The 19,807-nt window shown below is 36.9% G+C and overlaps 1 protein-coding gene across 1 annotated transcript in view; it reads left to right on the top strand.

The window, feature by feature from the left end:
- Nucleotides 1-6,053: 6,053 nt before the first annotated feature.
- LOC311295391 (NACHT, LRR and PYD domains-containing protein 3-like) overlaps nucleotides 6,054-19,807 on the top strand; it is an 83,299-nt gene continuing 69,545 nt past the window's right edge. The window contains exons 1-2 of the mRNA XM_084416737.1: nucleotides 6,054-6,504; nucleotides 11,137-11,827. Coding sequence (XP_084272863.1) covers nucleotides 11,301-11,827 — 527 coding nt within the window. The 5' untranslated portion in view covers nucleotides 6,054-6,504; nucleotides 11,137-11,300. The remainder of the gene's footprint in view (nucleotides 6,505-11,136; nucleotides 11,828-19,807) is intronic.

The following is a 19,807-nucleotide window of genomic DNA, read 5'->3' as shown; positions in this document are numbered from 1 at the left end:
CGTCTGTCTTCCTCATCTGTCTCTGCACTACACTCCCCAGAATCCTCCTTGGCGCACACCTGCACTCACTCTCCTCACTCTCCCCTGAGTAATTATCATCATCACCTGTACCTCGTCATCTCACCCCTTTATATTCAGCACTCACCCTTCAATCATCGTCTGGTCTCGTCAATACAAGACTCACAGACTCCCTTCCTTCTCCTACCTGCATACTGACCGTCTATCCTGATCTTAGCCTGTCTTCAGTCCAACTTCATCATCTGCATCTGCATCTGCAAGAGAAAGAGAGACTTTGTTATTATTCAGTTAAGCTATCATCTGATATTCAACTTACTGTTTACTCACCTGTTACGCTGTACCGATCCATTCTGCAAATTAAAGCATTTAAACTTACCATCTTGCCTGCTTCGTCTATACGAAACCTGACAGTAATATAGTCTCTGGTTGTGAATCACAAAAAGTACAATTTGCATCTTTAAATTTTGACACCATGAAAGTTTTGACAGGATAATATTGATGAATAAGCTTAAAAGAAATCTCTTTGACCTTATTTACAAATAGGTACTTGTTAGGGAGAGTCCAAAAACCTTCTTCCATTAAATATTTTCCACTAATGCGTTCCATTTTGTAACAACATGAGAAGTGGAAACATAATCTTTGAGAAAAAGAAAACGAATACCTCTATTATTTTTTAATGTAGATTTAAAACATATCCTGCCTACATATGTGTCAGCCGGGTCCGGGAGAGGAATTTCAGAACTTGTCAAAAAACTGTTATGGCCCTTAAATAGCCTAATGACACCATTAGGGATAGCACCAAATACAGTGGCAAACTGTTTTGGAGTAACAGGAATATTATAGTGAGAGAGAAATTCTTGTTAAGTAAATAAGTAACCATCCTGATTAAATAATTGGCTAACCCAATTGATCCCTTTCTTAAACCAGTTTTTGAAAAATAAGGACTTATGTTTATAACAAATATTCTTATTATTCCAAATGAAGTAATTGGTTGGAGAAAAATTGTGTTTGAAAATCATAGCTAATAGTGCTTGTTTGTGAGTTCACACTGCAGAGCTTAATGCTCAATTCCGATTTTTTGAAAAAATTCGGTTTTTTTGCAAGGCCGTTCACATTTACAATTAAATGCGACCTTTTGTGATCTCCTGTGTGAACGTGAAATGGCCCAGAAGTGACCCGCATGCGCAGAAGAGTACTCAACGGTCAACGACGTCACTTGTTGTTTGCGGAAGTAGCTAAACATGGATGTCAAAGGTTAAGAGAAGGGCTATGTTTTTATATTGTAAAGGTAGTGGATCTCACTGTATTTTTCTACAAGAAACGCACTCTGTTGTAACTGATGTTGCCTTTTGGTCTAGTCAATGGGGAGAAAAAATTTTATTTAGCCATGGATCCTCCCACTCGGCAGGAGTTGCAGTTTTATTTAATAATTGTCCAGGGAAAATAGTGTCTTCTAGAAGTGATCTCAGTGGACACTGGCTAGCGGTAGTTTTAGACATTGAAGATATTTTTTTCATTTTAATTAATGTATATGGCCACAATAATTCTAAATTGAATCAAAATTTACTACATGAGGTATCTTCTGTAATCTCTGATTTAAAGAGATCGTACCCAACAGATAATATCATTGTAGGTGGGGACTTTAATGAGGTACCAGATGAGACGCACGATAGACATCCACCTAAAAGCAGTACTTCACGGCCAAACCCCTTAATTTCCCACTTTTGCACCAATTATAAACTGATAGATGTGTGGAGAGATATCCATCCCAATCTCAGACAGTTCTCTTGGTTAAGACCAAATGCTTCCAGCATGTCAAGAATTGATTATTGGCTTATTGCAGATAACTTGTTTTTATTTGTTAAAGACTGTGCTATTTCAGCAGCGCCTTTGACTGACCACTGTGCCATTTCTCTTCTAGTTAAACCCAACAGTAACACTTCAAGAAATAAGGGATATTGGAAATTCAATTCGGATTTACTTAATAATAAGAGATTTTGTGATAAAGTAAAAGACTTAATTTTAGAAATTAAAAAAGGTAATTTTAGTTCTCATAAAGCCAGATGGGAGTTTCTCAAATTTAAAATATGTGACATTTCTATCAATTATAGTAAAATACTTGCCAAAGTAAGAAGACAGCAGGAGTATGCGATTATTCAAAAGATTAACAAATACTGTAGTGAAAGTATGCTGAGTGATGCCGAAAAAAGTAGATTGGTCTCGCTACAATTAGAACTGGATAATCTTTACATTAATAAAGCCAAAGGTGCATATATTCGTTCCAAAGCAAAATGGATCGAAGAGGGGGAGAAGAGTACTTCTTACTTTTGTAGATTAGAAAAAAGACGACAATCAAGAAACTCAATTCTATCTTTAATGATTAATGGTAATGAAAGTACGGACCCTACTCTAATAAGTAAGAAAATCCATCAATTTTACAGTGATTTGTATTCTTCCAACTTCTCCCCAATAGAGTGCAGTAATTTCTTTGATAAAATAAAAAATTTCATTCCTCATATTGACAATGATTGGAGAGAGTGCTGTGATGCTAACTTGCGTATTGAAGAACTAGATTTAGCTGTTCAAAAGCTTAAGCCGAATAAGTCTCCGGGCCCTGATGGCCTCACAGCTAACTTTTACAAATTTTTTTGGAATGATATTAAACCATTGTTATTTAACGCTTTTGTTGAATCTATAGAAGAAGAGTCTTTAGCCCCCACTATGTATCAGGGTTTGATTACCTTAATCCCTAAACCAGATAAAGACATGAGATATGTGGATAACTTGCGTCCTATTACATTGCTAAACAATGATTATAAAATTTTCTCACATATATTTGTTAACAGATTAAAAGAGGGATTAAATAATTTAATTAACGAGTCTCAATCTGGCTTTCTTAAAGGAAGATCTATTCATAATAATATTAGATTAGTGTTGGACTTGGTGGAGTACAGTCACTTGATTGAAGATGATGGATTCATCTTATTTTTAGATTTTAAAAAGGCCTTTGACATGATAGAACATAGTTTTCTCTTTAATTCCCTACAGCATTTTGGTTTTGGTGAACGGTTGATTAGTGTTATAAAAATGATTTATAAAGACATGAATAGCTCAGTTTCTCTTCCATTTGGTACTACACAAAGATTTCTGATTAGTCGTGGTATAAGACAGGGCTGCCCACTATCCCCTCTTCTTTTCATTTTGGCAACAGATATGATGTCCACTTTGGTAAGTCAGGATTTATCAGTGAAGAAATTATGTGTATTCGGAAAACCTTTAGCAATAAGTCAGCTAGCAGATGACACAACGTTATTTTTAAAAAACAAAGACCAAATACCTTTGGCTCTTTCTCTAATTAATTCTTTTTCTAAGGCTTCAGGCCTTCAATTGAATTTGAACAAATGTGAGCTTATGGCACTACACCCCAGTCAAATTGATTCTTTGTTTAATATTCCGGTTAAAGAATCCGTGAAGTATTTAGGTATCTCAATTACAAGAGACTTGAAGGCTAGTATGAAAGAGAATTTTGAAACTAAATTACAAAAAGCCAATAAAATTTTGAATTGCTGGTTGCAGAGAGATCTCTCAATTTTTGGAAGAATCTTTCTATCTAAAGTTGAGTACTTATCTAGATTGATCTATCCTGCCTCTGCTTTGGCTCCCTCTTCAGTTATTATAAAAACAAGTAATAAAAAAATTTATGATTTCATTTGGAAGCACAAAACCCATTATATAAAAAAATCTGACATTATCAAATCATATGAAAAGGGTGGGCTGAATGTAATTGAATTCGAGAGTATGAATGTTTTGTTAAAGCTTAAGTGGCTTCAAATGTTTTTAGGTAACATGGATAGCCTTTGGTATGTCGTGCCCTCAGCTTTGTTTGGTAAACTGGGTGGAATTCACTTTCTACTCAAATGCGACTTTGATTTACTCAAGCTCCCAATGAAACTGTCAGCATTCCACCAACAAGTTTTATTATTTTGGAAACTGGCACACACGCATAATTTTACACCCCACAATACTCCTTTGTGGAATAACAGATATATTTTACATAGAAGCAAGTCTCTATTCTACGAGGATTGGTTTAGCAGGAATATCTGGTCTATAATGGACTTAATGGATGAGAGTGGGAACATATTGGATTACAATGCTTTCACTTTAAAACATGGATTTGCCTGTCATCCAAAACAGTTTTTTACAGTAATTAGTGCAATACCCTCTGGTATAAAAATGTTAATTAAGTGTTCCTTATCATATTCTAAAGTTACGGCAGTCCTTCCGTCGCTATTTGTTGGTGATATTGAATTCGAAAATAAACAAGTTTGCACTAATAAATACTTAAGACAAGTTATCATCCAATCTAGCTATCCATATCAAATTTTAAGAAACAAATTAGACCATACATATGATAAAGATACTGTAAAATATTTTAGAACAGCTTATTTAAGATTTCCTCTTCCCCCCAAAGCAAAAGAGACACACTTCAAGATTCTAAATGCCATATATCCTTCCAACAAGTTTCTAAATGTAAAATTTAATTTTGAGAATGTGCCTTGTCATTTGTGTAATTGTCTCTCTGAAGACACAGAACATATATTTTTTTCATGTCACTTTGCTATATCTTTTTGGAGAACACTACAGGAATGGTTGAAAGAAAAAAATGTGGTGGCTGATAGTTTCATATTTACCTTACAAAACATAATGTATGGGATAACCAAGGATTGTTGCAGGCTATTTGATTTGATTAATAGTATTATATTATTGGCCAAATTCTTTATACATAAATGTAGGTTTTTTAAATCCCCTCCTTTGTTTATTATATTTAAAAACGAATTAAAATACTTCTCAGATGCCCTTTCAAAAATGAAAAATCGAAGTGCAATAAAAATGCATAATCTGTTAGAACTGTATAACCTATTTTAAATTTTTTTTTTTATTATTTTTTTTTTATTTTTTTTTTTATTATTATTATTTTTTTTTTTTTCAATACTTTGTGTTGAGCCTTCCACGCCTGTATTTTCGCTGTATAAAAATTGTTTTGTGCCATTTTGTTGTATGCAGATTTTGTATTAAAAAAAAAAAAAAAAACAAAAAAAAAAAACATGGATGTCAACAGTGGAGCTCGTTTAGCGATATTAAAGTTATTGAAACATCTGTACTTTTTTTCCAACTGTGTGTAACATTTGTACATTCTGTGGATGTGAAGGAGAAACCATTGAGCATGTTTTTGTTGATTGTCCCCTTGTAGCTTCCTTTTGGTCCCATTTACAAAGATTTATTTCCCAAAAGATAAAAAAGAATATTTCTCTAAGCAAATTTGAAATACTTCTTATAGTCACTGAGCCAGATTTATCAGCCAATGAAAAATATGTAATTAACTTAATTATTATTTTAGCTAAATATTATCTGCACAAAATGATTTGGCAAAGAAGCAAACCCTCCTTTTACAATTTCAAAATTACAGACCTTAAAAAATATTGGAACAGCATTGAAAATGAAAAAAAAAGAACAACAAATTAAACAAAACAATCAAATTATTTCATTATTTTAACTTTAATGCATAAGCAGACCCAAGTGTTTTTCATTTATGTATCGGTGTTTTGTTATTTTATTTCTATTTTATTTCGGATCTTTTCCTGTCTCTTATTTTGTTCACCTTGTTAAGATCAGATATATGAAGCTGTATATTGATTCAATTTCATATACGTGTTAAAATTGTACTTTGACAAAATGTTAATAAAATTTGTGAAAAAAAGAAAAAGAAAAAGATATTAAAGTTATTTTCCCAACGGAGCCAGCACAATTACAATCTTCTCGTTTTAAGAAGAAAATTAAAAAGAAGGAGGAGAGCAAGGTTTTTGGCCATGGCGTTTTGTGGAGCAGTGGTAGCAAGGTCGGTACAGAGAAACGTGTGGGTGCGGAGTCGCAGCCAGGAGTGGTGGCGGGATACTGATGTGAGTGTTGTCAGTGTTGTTTATCTTCTCATTCCCGCCTACTTCAACGCAGAATTATGACGTTTGTCGCGTATCAATGACATGCTGGAAATCTAAAAGAAGAAGAAGAAGAAGAAGAATGACATGCTGGTCGGATACATGCGACCTGGCCGTTCAAACTGAAGTCGCATTGCAAAAGATCGGATACGTATCGGATTTGGACCACATACCCAAGTGGCCTGGGTCGCATTTGGAAAGATCGGATCTGTGTCGTTCAGACTGTCATGAAAAGATCAGATACAGGTCGCATAGGGGCAAAACAATCGGAATTGGGTTGTTTCAGCCTGCAGTGTGAAGCAACAGGGATCTTCTCAATGCTGAAGTTACACATCAATAGAAAATTCAAACCTCCCAACTGAGAAAGGACATATTCTGGTATAATATTCAAGAAACTGACTGTCATAAAACTTTGAACTGCGTGCACTGACGTCACTGCCATAGGTTGAGGTTCCTCGTGTGATCCATGTAAGCAGTTCTGCTTTCTCCAATGGTAAGAGACACCCTCTCATCTCCCAATAATAAGACACATCTCTGGAGGCATGCTCCAAGCACACGATCATCTTATCCCAATTCCCACATTTGTAGTAATGACACTATAACGCAAACCGGAAATTGTAACGCGTGAGCACGCGAAAGTCTGTCTATTTTTTATTTTTGCAAAGGTCCCAGGAGCTCCGTACTATTTACCTCAATAGAAGTTTTTTTTTTTTTTTTTGGACAAAAACATCAACATACAAAACTCTCGTAGGGGAAAGAGAATACACATGCCAATATACAAATGTTGTCAATATACAAACAGTACTAACCAAGCAGAAAACAACAAAAAACAAAAAAACAAGGGGGAGCTACTTCAAAATAGACAAGTCACAGGCAAAAAGGCTAAAGAAAAGAAAATTACCATTTGGAGCCACACACACACACACACACACACACACACACACACACACACACACACACACACACACACACACACACACACACACACACACACAAGGGGAGATTAATCAAAACAGTAGTTTCCTAGATATGTCACTACTACACATTTTCCTTGCACTTTTAGTAGATTTGATCTTTTTCAGTGAGGTAAAAAACAATTTTAAATCATTTATAAACCAAACAAAGGAAGGCTTAGATTTAGAACATCTCCACTTACTGCAATGGATATGATATTTACCCATAAGAATAATCATATTGACTAAATCTGATACTGATGAATCTACATTATCCATATAAAAGAGGATGTGTGGCAAGGTGAGGTTAGGGATATTATCAATCTTAAGTGACAGCCAATTATGTAACTCGGACCAAAAACTATTGGCCACGGGGCAAAAGAAGAACATGTGTTCCAGAGTCTCATCAGCCATCTCACAAAAAACACAAGGGTCTACAACAAATTTTAATCTTTTTCTAAGAAAATCAGCAACCGGATATATCTTATAAATTATTTTAAAGTGAGTCTCTTTGACTTTTGGGGAAATGGGCCATTTGATGAATTTAAAATGTGTTTTTTCTATGGACAATGCAACCATATTCGGAACCTGTACACACAATCCTCTGTCATAATCAAAAAACAATTTAGATTTAAAAACATCATTAATATATTTATTATTACATTTATAGTCAACTAAACTACAATCATTAATAACTAAATTTGGTAAAGTTGGTAAGGGTCTTACTATTGAATATAACAATGTGCTTTGAATTAACTGTAATAATGGTACAGGTAGGCTATTGCTTTACAGATCTTGCTGTATTCTCTATTCGTACAGTTTAAATTATATTTGTCTAAGAAAGCTTTATATTGAAAGAAGTTACCATTATCATCTATAATATCATTCACAAACACAACACCATTTTCATACCAATCATACCTGAACAATGATTTCCTATTGATTATAATGACCCTATTGTTCCATAAGGTGGGTGAATATCATTTTCCAATATTGGAGAATTTGTTTGTGGAAGTTTAATAATTTAACAGGAATTTTGGTCACCTCAAAATCACACTGCAAAAGAAAATCAAGCCCTCCTACTTTTTTAAATAGATGTCTAGGAATATGAAACCACATAGAGTCTGATTGTGATAGATATGTTTTCAACCAGTTAATCTTAAAGGTCCCAAACATTGATTCAAAGTCCAAGGCTTTGATACCACCCATATCATACTCTTTAACGAGCTGAGATTTTCTTATATAATGGGTTTTATTTTTCCACAGGAATTGGAAAATAATTGAGTTGACTTTCTTAATATTACCGGAAGAAACATACAGGGAGTGACACGGATAAATTACTTTGGAAATACCTTCTGCTTTAGATAGAGTAACTCTACCAAAGGTAGTGAGGTCTCTGGTAAGATTTCTTCATATTTATTAATCGGTCAGAAAAATTAACGTCTTCCCTTCTGATAGCATTTTTAGATAAAACTATTCCTAGATATTTCACTTCAGATTTAACCTCGATTGAAGAGATGATGGAATCCGTTGATGAGTGAATGGGAAGTAGCTCACATTTTTTAACATTGAGAGTTAATCCTGACGCTTTAGAGAAAATCGAGACTGAATCAAGGGCAACATCAACCATGAATTTATTCCTTAAAAGTATTGCTGTGTCATCTGCAAATTGACTAATTTTAAATTCCTTGTCAAATATAGAGATCCCATGCAAATCGGGGTTGTGATTAATGAGCATGATATGTGATTGGGTGGCTAGAATAAACAGTTTGGGAGAAATCGGGCACCCTTGTCTAATACCACGGAGCACCTCAAACCTAGGAGTCATACCAGGATTCAGGGACACAGAACTATATATGTCAGTATAAAACATTTTAATTATTTTACAATTTTTTTTCCCAAAACCTAAAAAACCTAAGACTTCAAATAAAAAGTTATGTTCAACAGTGTCAAATGCCTTATAAAAATCGAGAAATAAAATAAGGCATCAGTATCAATGAGATCTCGATAATCAAGCATGTCAAGAAGCAATCTGGTATGATTATGTATATTTCTACCCCTCATGAAAGCTGATTGACACTCATCAATAATATGTGATAATCCCTCATTCAGACGATTAGCATAGACAAGTGCCAATAATTTATAATTGTTACATAACAAGGTAATTGGTCTCCAATTATCCAATAACAGATTATCTTTGTTGGGTTTGGGAATTAGAGTGATGAGACCTTGTTTCATAGTGGGAGAAAGATTACCTTTTGAGATACAATCTAAATAGGCATTATAGAGCATTTCCCTGATATCACTCCAAAAGAAAAAGAAAAACTCCACGGTTATCCCATCTATTCCAGGTGATTTCCCCTTAGACATCTGTCGAACTGCCAAGTCTAGTTCCTCAGTTCTTAGCTCATCTTCCATAGACTGTTTAAAGTTATCATCCATTGTCTTTTTAAACCCCTGAATCCTATTTAAGAAAAAACAACAAATTTTCTTTAGAAAAAAGGGATTTATACAAATTACTATAAAAAGCTTAGATTTTTTCCGTTTACTTGTTCTTGATTTTCAATAATAACATCATTGATATTTAACTTCCGAATTTTTTTCTTTGTCTGTCTTTGTTTTTCCAAACTAAAAAAATAGGAAGAGTTTTTTTTCCCCTTCTTCGATCCAACAAGCCCTTGAACGAATAAATGCTCCCTTGGCCTTTTCCAAATATATATTATCAAGATGGGACTGTAAATTGTTTAATTCAGTCTGCTCTTCCAGTGTCAAATCATCTTTACAGCACAACCTATTAATGTGACTAATGATGTCCCTTTGTCTTATCTTTTTAAGTGTTGATGATTGCTTACTTCTCTTAATAGCTATCTGCTTAACTTTGAACTTGAACCATTCCCATTTACTCAGAAAACACATTTCCAATTCACCTACTTCTTTAACCAGTTGTTTAACTGCATAACATAACTCAGTATCTTCCAAGAGGGTATTATTAAATTTCCATATGGGATTTATGTTATTCTCTCTTCCACCTGTAGAAAGTGTCAAAAATATTACACAATGATCAGTTAGGGATGATGCTGAAATTTCACATCTATTTACCTCATTAATTAAATTGTCTGAGATTAACCAATAATCCAATCTTGAGCACTGGCCATTATTAGATGAGTTAAACCAGGTAAATTGTTTTCTGGTTGGGTTTTTCATTCTCCAATAATCTATTAAATTGGCCTTTGTGATCAGTTCAACTATTGTTTCATCAAATGTGTGGCAGTGTCTTTTTGATGGTAGGTGGTCTAACCAAAGATCAGGGGCCAGGTTAAAATCTCCTCCAATTATTACTCTATCCGTTGAAAAAAACATTTTCCATTCTTCTAAGCACTTACTTAAAGATGAGAAGAGATTTTTGTTCTGTGGTCTTTTGTTATAACCATACACGCATAATAAAATGTAGTTTATACCATTAATTTCTGTTGCGACCACCTCAATACAAGTGGCTCTGCTGTAATTTATTTCCTCGTTCCAAACCCGTAAGTTTAAAAAAAAGAAAAGAAACCGAAAGCAGTCGATGACTGTAAAGACGCCATTTCGGAATATAGAAAATCAGCAATCTCTTCACATGTGACAGTAAGTTCGTTAAACTTTTCATAGCTGTAATATCAATTGAGTATTTGCGCCTAAACAGACTTTATGACAAACTCAAACACATGATAAAGTTGAAAGAAAATTACTTTCGTGATACTTCAAGTCTACTGTAACACTCATTAAATGGCCGAAAATGGTTAAACTTACACTTATTTTTTTATTTAACAGGAGAATTTTAGTTTAATTTTTAAATATTTAGTTGACTGTAAACTATGTCATTATTTAAATAATCTATATTGTAATGTGTGTTCAGTGATGATGACTGGGGAAAGAAAGTGTAGTCGCAGGATAAACACAAACGCGTAAAAACAGCATCATATTTTCTTAAAGCGAGTTCAGCAGTGTCATTAAAGTGAAGGTGAATCCAGTGTTAGGCTGCTGTTTTTGAAAGTGTGGCCCACATGTTGCTCTAATAACCAACATTACAGTAACTAAAGACTGTTGACATTAAGTTATAGTGAATTAAATGCCATTTAAATAAAATGTGTAAAAATTCAGTTGTGTTTTGTGTTTTCTGTGTCCACATACAGGTCTGGAAAGTCTCTCATCATGGAGGAAGAGAAGGAGCAAACTTCCTGTAAAATGAGGAGGAGAACCGTACCTGTAAAATGAGTGTGTGAGGAGAGAGAGGAGGAGAACTGTACCTGTAAAATGAGTGTGTGAGGAGAGAGAGGAGGAGAACCGAACCTGTAAAATGAGTGTGTGTGAGGAGAGAGAGGAGGAGGCGTCTGTTCACACTCAGAGAGCAGCATCTCCAGTGTCCAGCTGTGTGTCTATGAAGAGTAACAACTCCATGAAAGCGCCCCCTATGTTCAGTGATGGACCATCTTCAGGATTCAGCTGTGTGTCTATGAAGAGTAACAACTCCATGAAAGCGCCCCCTATGTTCAGTGAAGGACCATCTCCAGTGTCCAGCTGTGTGTCTATGAAGAGTAACAACTCCATGAAAGCGCCCCCTATGTTCAGTGAAGGACCATCTCCAGTATCCAGCTGTGTGTCTATGAAGAGTAACAACTCCATGAAAGCGCCCCCTATGTTCAGTGAAGGACCATCTCCAGTGTCCAGCTGTGTGTCTATGAAGAGTAACAACTCCATGAAAGCGCCCCCTATGTTCAGTGATGGACCATCTTCAGGATTCAGCTGCGTGTCTATGAAGAGTAACAACTCCATGAAAGCGCCCCCTGTGTTCAGTGATGGACCTGCTGTGACCTCTGACTCTGTGTGAGTATCGTGAAGTTCGGGCCGGTCTAGATTCTGTTGGTGCCCTTGACGAGATATTGCAATAACACACATACAGACAAATACAAGTGTGTGTATGGTTGCACAAATAGTTGTTAAAATAAAGGGCAAAAAGGCTATCTAAAATATGTATCCAAATGGAATATATTTATAGATGATGGTCTTGGAATCCAGATAACTAGTTAGTCTCATTTGCCTCTTACCTGGCGACCCTATTCTTAAACATAGACTGGAAAATTACATATCCATAACCATAACTTAAATGATTGCTGTACTGTATTTTTCTTTTCTATTAATTTAAAACCTGTGCCTGGTCACCCTAAAACTGCAAGTCAGAGTGGTAAATCCAACCAAGTTGTCTTTCAAATTTGTCTCAAACTATCAATATGCTCTGGGAGCTTTAGGCGCAGTAGCCAATATGGCCGCTAGGTGACATTCAAACTCCATTTGTTGATTTAAAAACTTGAAGGGTTTTAATTCATGAATGCTTTGGACCACTGCCCTCTTTTGATAAAAGACACATAGGGTTTTATTGCTGAAGTGAAAGCAAGAAACAACAGAAGTATAAATAAAGTTTGACACTGAACTTGCATTAAATGTAAATAAAATGAATAAGTTTCCACTAGTGGTCCGTTCCAGTTAAAATATTCTAAAGTAACTCCTCAAAATATGAAATAAACATCGACGACTCAAACAAATTGTAGTTATGATTCTTACATCATATATGAAAATATATAACTGACAAAAAGCAACAACATTGAAAGTCAGCTTATGAAAATGAATTGACTAATTCTAATCGTAATAAAATTACGTTTACACTATTTTACTTTATAGGCCTACATAATTTAATGCTCTGTTTGTAATTGTAATTTAGAAATTATACTTTTGTGTGCAGAGGGTTTATAGAATGTTTCTAATTGTATTATTAGGGCTGCTTGATTATGGCAAAAATCATAATCACGATTATTTTGCTCAATATTGAAATCATGATTATGAATTACGAATTACGGTGATGTGATCAAAGTCTTATTTCATGATATGAGAATTTTAAATGTCAGTGAAATTTCACTATTATCAATACTTCAGCAAAAACTAATGTAAGGTTAATTTTTGTAAGTCAGTGGTTCTCAGACTGGGGGCGGCACTGAAGTTCTAGAACATTCATTTAATTAAAAATATGTAAATTAAATGTTCGATATTTATCTGCCTTTACTTTGAATAATAAATTAATGTTCAAAATGATCCACTTTTATTAAGGGCTGTGTCGGTCAGTGTGATAACTGAGTACCATCAGCAGAGGTAAAACAAAACACATTTTTGTGCCGGTGAACGCTGTTTTACCTGGATATCAGGACACGAGTGAAGGACAAAGCCTTGTTTACAAAATAAATGATAGGTTAGTAACCAAATGTTACATCGCGATAATGGAAACGTTTCGATTCGAATGAGAGCGGTACGTACGTGAGAGCCCATAAACTATAATTAAACCACATGTCGGTTTATTCTGTTTTGTGATTTTTCACAAATTTAACAATAATCAATTCCAAGAATTAGCCTGGAGGGAAACTAAATTATAAACAAAACTGACAAAAAAATACAACAGAACAAAAATACAAATTAAAAAACACTGCTTTAGGTTTTACAGGAAGATGTGCTAACTGTGGTATTCAGATAAGTAAAAGCTTACAACAGAAACTGAATAAAGTAATCAAATGTAAAATAACACTGCTGTGTACATCAAATATAGACTAATACTTTTTAAAACTAGAGTTTATTAATTCAAGAGCAGTGAGTGACTTTATCTTTGTCTTTTGTTGTTGGATTTAGCAGATTTATCAGGCTGCTGTCACAATATACTGTTACACACGCGCTCTTTCTCAGTGTTTACATTCACTTAAGGGTACGTGCACATGAAAACGATGAGCTTAAAGCAGAGAAGTTTTTCCTTTGAGTTTTCCGCGAATTGATGACATCATTGTCAAAACGATCGCCATTCACACGGATCCGCGAGAACGACTAAAAACGCTGTATTCTGCTGCCAGACCATTAGATGGCGATGTAACACTATAGATTGATCAAGTAATACAGGGCTGCCAACTCTCACCCATTCGTCGTGAGACTCACTCAATTGACACTTTTCACACACTCTCATGCCACACATCCACTTTCACAGAGATTTGCGTTTTTGTTTTTTACATGGAGAAAGTTTTCAAAAACGTGCACTTTGAAACCTGTTTTCAAAAGTTTGCGTTCTTAGCCACCCAAAACGCTGTTGTCGTGTAAATGAATGGCCAAAAGGCATAAAAAGTTTTACGGTTTTAGTTGAAAACTGTGTCGTGTAAACAGCCCCTAAGACATAACCGACTCTTTACAAGGATACTTGCATAAATGCCGTTTTGAGATATTTGTGTGTAGACTATTTTTGGCTGATTTGGATGTTAAGTTTGACTTGGGTAATGAAAGCGCACCGCTGTGAAGGAAAGGAAGGTGCACTGGACGAATGCTGCAGCAGCACAATAATTGTTTCACATTGTTTATCTTGTTTTCATAATCGTTGGAAGCCGAAATCGAAAAATCAATTGCGATTAATCACACAGCCCTAAATGATAGAATTATTGATTTAATTGCAGTGACCAAAGCTTGAACTAAATTGAGCTGGATGATGACAATATTGTCTTTGACAATCTGCTTTATAGGTGAACTGAATTTGATGATCTCTGGAACATTGACACAGTTATTGAACTGAATTGAGTCAACATTGAACTGACTGAAAAACAACACTATCTTTTGTTGAGCTGCTTATACTGTAGCTGAATTGAGCTCTTCATAACACTGATCTGTTATTGAACAACAAACCCACTAAACTCAGAAACTATTGAACAGCATTAATGGTTTCATTCTGCTCAACTTTTTATTAGGAAACTTTACCCAGTTATATTATTTTCACTTCTATAAGAAAACATGTCAAACTCGTAGTGTGCATACAAAATCTGTATGACCTCTGACATTAAAGCTTAGAACTAGGAAGGTCAGTTCGACTAAAGGAGAAACGCCAACTGGAAAATATTTGCAAAATGCTCCAATAAGAAGTTGTCGCTCATAAAAACCAACATTAGAGGTTCTCAAACTTCTCAGACAAATTACTGTCTACCAAATCCAAAAATATTCAATTATATTTCAGCATAAAGCAAATATTATTCTTGATCCGTCACTCTTGGTCTTTGCAAAAAGCAAAATTGAGGTTACGGTGAGGCACTTTACAATTGAATTTTTTTTTTTTTTTTTTATAGAAAATAGTGAAGAGTATAAATGCATTTTTGTGGTAATGAACATTATCTCACAAATGTTGAAAACAAACCTGAAAAACAAAATGTCTGTTTCGTGACCAGTAGACGAGGTGGCGGCACAACTATAATGATCAGTCTATAATCCCACCCATAGGCACCGATTTATGTTTCTGCCGGTGCCCACACTCCATACACAAAAAGTGGTGAGGACATGTCCCACCCGCAAGTTACGCCTATGTTACCAACCAAACAAAAGCACATTCTCTCCATGAGTGTCGTCGCTCTGAGAGTCGCGCTCTCGCTGATATCTGATGATCCATAATTGTTCACTAAAAAACATTATTCAATAGGCCTAAATACCTATTTACAATTAGCACTTAACTCAAAAATAACTATTAAATAATAAAATAACTTGAGAACTGGCTGACTAAAATCAGCTTGAAAATGCTATCTACGCATTACTTGGATGCGCTCTCGACATTTGTCATTAAAATAACACCATAGAAACTGCCTCACCTCAAATAAACTATAAAAAGGTGAAGATAATCGTATCTGAAAACTGCAATTGATTTTTTTATTGGTTAAAATCAATACAATATATCTCGTATTTGTGGCTGCTTCAGGGGATTTGCTCCTATGATCACTTAAAAGCGGTGCTAAACTGCAGGGGAAAAGCAAACAGAACCAAAAAACAAAGAGAGCTGAGTTGTGCCGAGTCGTGTCATGCAGTGAATAAGTGCCTTTAGACGTTCTACTAACTATAAGTAAATCGCAACTACATGTCAACTAACTCTCATTAGAGTATTAGTAGACTGTAGTAGACTGTTAGGTTAGGGTTCGGGTTAGTAGAATAAGTTGACATGTAATTGTAAAGTTGCTTATAGTCAGTAAAATGTCTGTTGAGGATCATTAAAATAAAGTCTTAGCAGATATTAAACAGTCTATTCATACACTAATGACTTGTAGTTCACATGGTTAGTGAAATGTCTAAAGTGAACCATCGAAATAGTTACAACAGTTTATTTGTTTAGCACTTTTTAGAATATAAACTGTTTAAAAGTGTGGCGCGCTGTAGCGCAGCAAAATGAGAACAATTTAAAGGGGCTTTTTACAATAAAATCAGCAATACTATATTAACCCCGATCAAATACAAGTAGCCGACTACGCCACCTAGGTTGTTTTAATGGAACCCAGGACCCAAGTTAATCATTCACTGAGGGCTGGACAGTATTGACTGCAATAAAAGAATGCAGTCCTCAGCACAGTCTGGTATGATGTCCTTCTGGTGAATGAACAAATGTCCTGGGTTGGTCTCAGCATGTAGTTCTCCACAGATCCAGAGATTATAGTGTACTAGAAAGAAATAAGAAACAACTACCAGTATCTCCAGTCCAATGCAAGAAAAAGCTAACTACACTCCCACTGGTGCACGCAAATCCCCACACCATGTAATACACACTGCAACCCAAATAAATCACACCACAGCAAAAGGAAAACAAGAGCTATGGATAGTAAGTTATACTGGAAATTAGTTCTTAGTCTCTTATTATGGATTATCTCTATTATGAATTGTCTCTATTCTGAATTAGATGCAAAATGATCAACACAATATTCATCAGACGATCTTCAACTGGGGTTGTACTCACAATATGACTGGGTAGCAGTTCCCACTACCCAGTCTAGTTAATTTCCAGCGTTGTGAAATCCTCTGTCGCCGTCTCACCAACCGCGGTCTCACTCGTCTCCGACCAGCACTCGTTGATTCACTCCTCCAAACAGCAACCGCTGATACACTCGACTCTGTACACGCTGACCCACTCGTCTCCAACAGCCGCGCCTATGATTGCTCTGCGTCGCCGTCGTGCTCACCGCCCACTGTTGCCGTCTCCAAACGATCGCTGACTCACTCGTTCCCGCACAGCCGGATAACGTTTGGTTATCACTGTTCAGCGTTTCTTCTCAGACGCCAGCACCTGTTCGAAACACTCAACCGGATGTCCTTGCACATAAATGACGCAGTCCAGACGACGCACACCCTCAGTCTCTCAAGCACGCGGTCTTAAAGGACCACAGTCTCCACCTTTTTCTTAACCAGCCTATGACACTAGGTCACTGATTAGTCTATGCACAGGTGTTAGGAAATGAGCATAGTACAAAAGTCATTTGATCGATGAGTCAGTCATATAACATTTATGTGTATCAAAAATGTATTCATCAATAATTCACTCCCATCACATCCCCCCACACTAAAATATCAGCAGTCCCTGCGATTACTTAAAATCATTTATGCCGCACAGGACGTTGCCCTAAATTCGGACGTACAGAACGTCTAACTGGGTTCTCTTCATTCACATGATCAGGCTCTGAGGCAACCCAGATACTATAAGGCATGGGATCCAACTGTCGCCTAGTCTCTTCAGGCACTATAGGTTCCGGATGTCTTACTTCAGCAGCAGAACACAGCTTAAGGGCATTGCGATGTAAACTTTTCTCTTTTCCCCCCTTGTTCTGGTCTCACCCGATACACCAGTCCAGTATTCCCAAAGTCTCTAGTACAACATAAGGCGTAGGGTCCCACCAACTGCACAACTTCCCACGTCCCTGCCTATTTCGGTCCCGAACCCACACACGCTGACCTGCCAACAATGGGGTAGCTTTGGCCCTACAATCATAGGTCTGTTTAGATAGTGTTGCAGTATTATCCATGGCTCTTTTTGCTGACGCATAAGCCCAACTCAATTTTTTATGGTGCTCTTGTACCCACCCAGTCAAATCCGTTCTAGTTTGTTCTACTCCTACTCCAAGGCTCATATCTACAGGTGTCCGCAAGGAACGACCAAACATCAAATACGAAGGTGTAAACCCTGTAGCCCCATGTATGGTATTATTATATGCCTGCATCAATTCGGGGAGAAATTCTGGCCACCTGTCCTGCTTGTCTCTCTCTAAAGTACGCAGCATTCCCAGTAATGTCTTATTCACCCTCTCTACTCTACCATTCCCGGCCGGATGGTAAGGGGTTGTTCGGCTCTTAGCTGTACCGTACAAGTGGCAAAACTCTTTCATCATTGCGGATTCAAAATTTGGGCCCATATCAGAATGGAATTTCAAAGGACAACCAAAAGTCTGGACGACCTGTTCCCACAGCGCCCTGACTGTTGACTTAGCAGTTTGATCGCTCGTAGGGATAGCCCATGCATAACGAGTAAACAAATCAACAATGACTAGAATATTTTGACACAAATCAGCTGGACGGCCTAATGTCAAGAAGTCTAATGACACTACTTCTAAGGGGAACGATACCAGGACTGGATTAAGGGGGGCCTTCTCATTCTTACCTTTCTGTAGGCCACAAGCGACACAACCCAGATGGTACCCTTTGATAGTCTCCTCCATCTTTGGCCAGAAAAAATGGTGCCTGATCCTTGAAAGTGTCCGTGCAACCCCTGCATGTGCAGACGCATCATGGTATCTTCGCCATACTTCCCCCCGTCTAGAGGCCGGACAGATAATCTGTAGGTGCAACTCATGGGTACTGGGGTCAATCATTTTATTATACAAAACACCATCTTGAATCACAAGCTTAACACTATGTCGAAGGAGTTGTTTCACCGTCAGAGACATATTGGCTCGCTCCATGGTCGAGGGTGTACTACTTGACTCCACATACTTCCATACCTGCTGAAGTTCCTCGTCTTCACCTTGGCTCTTCCGCCACTCCTCAACATCTGGGAGGTCAATGACTGGCTCACAGGCATCTTCTGTTGCCTCAACTCGTCGAACCTCCATAGGAGCCATTCGATCCACTGGAAACCTGGACAGACTATCAGCGTTAGCATTTTCATGCCCAGCTCGATATTTCACTGTGAAGTCAAAGTTAGCCAGTTGGGCTGCCCAGCGCTGTTCCACCGCTCCCAGTCTCGCTGTCTGTAGGTGGACCACCGGATTATTATCTGTAACAGTACATTTAGCTCCAGTCAGATAGTCCTTAAATTTCTCTGTCATAGCCCATTTTAGAGCTAGCAACTCCAACTTAAAAGAGCTATAATTAGCATCATTCCGTTCCGCAGGGTGGAGGCTGCGACTTGCGTAGGCGATCACACGTTCTTGCCCATCTTGGACCTGCGATAACACTGCTCCCAGTCCCTGGTGGCTAGCATCAGTATAAAGAACGAACGGCAGGGAAAAATCAGCAAATGCTAGAATAGGAGCCTGAGTGAGATAGATCTTTAGATTTTCAAATGCAGCTTGACACTCCGCAGTCCACTCAATCCTATGATTATTTGACTTCTTGTTGACTGGAACTCCTACTAAAAGGGCATTTAAAGGCTGTGCCAGCCGAGCGAAATTAGCGATAAACCGTCTATAATAGCCAGCTAGGCCCAAGAATGCTCTCACCTCTCGAATTGTGGTTGGAACAGGCCACTCTTGTACTGCCACTGTTTTACCAGGATCTGGGCTGATGCCGGTCTTGTCCACTACATGCCCCAGGAATTTCACTTGCTGCTGAAGGAACTGACACTTGTCCAGCCTCAACTTCAGTCCATACTGTGCCAGCCGCTGGAATACTCGCTCCAAATGATGAAGATGGGTGTCAAAATCTATGGAATATACAATGACATCGTCTAAATAGACCAACAGAAAGTCCACAATATAGTCACTCAAACAGTGCTGC

The sequence above is a fragment of the Rutilus rutilus genome (genome assembly GCF_951802725.1).
Source record: "Rutilus rutilus genome assembly, chromosome: 1".
In the NCBI taxonomy this organism is placed as follows: Eukaryota; Metazoa; Chordata; class Actinopteri; order Cypriniformes; family Leuciscidae; genus Rutilus; species Rutilus rutilus.
Note: the sequence above shows the minus strand (reverse complement) of the source record. Positions and strands in the feature narration are given on the sequence as shown.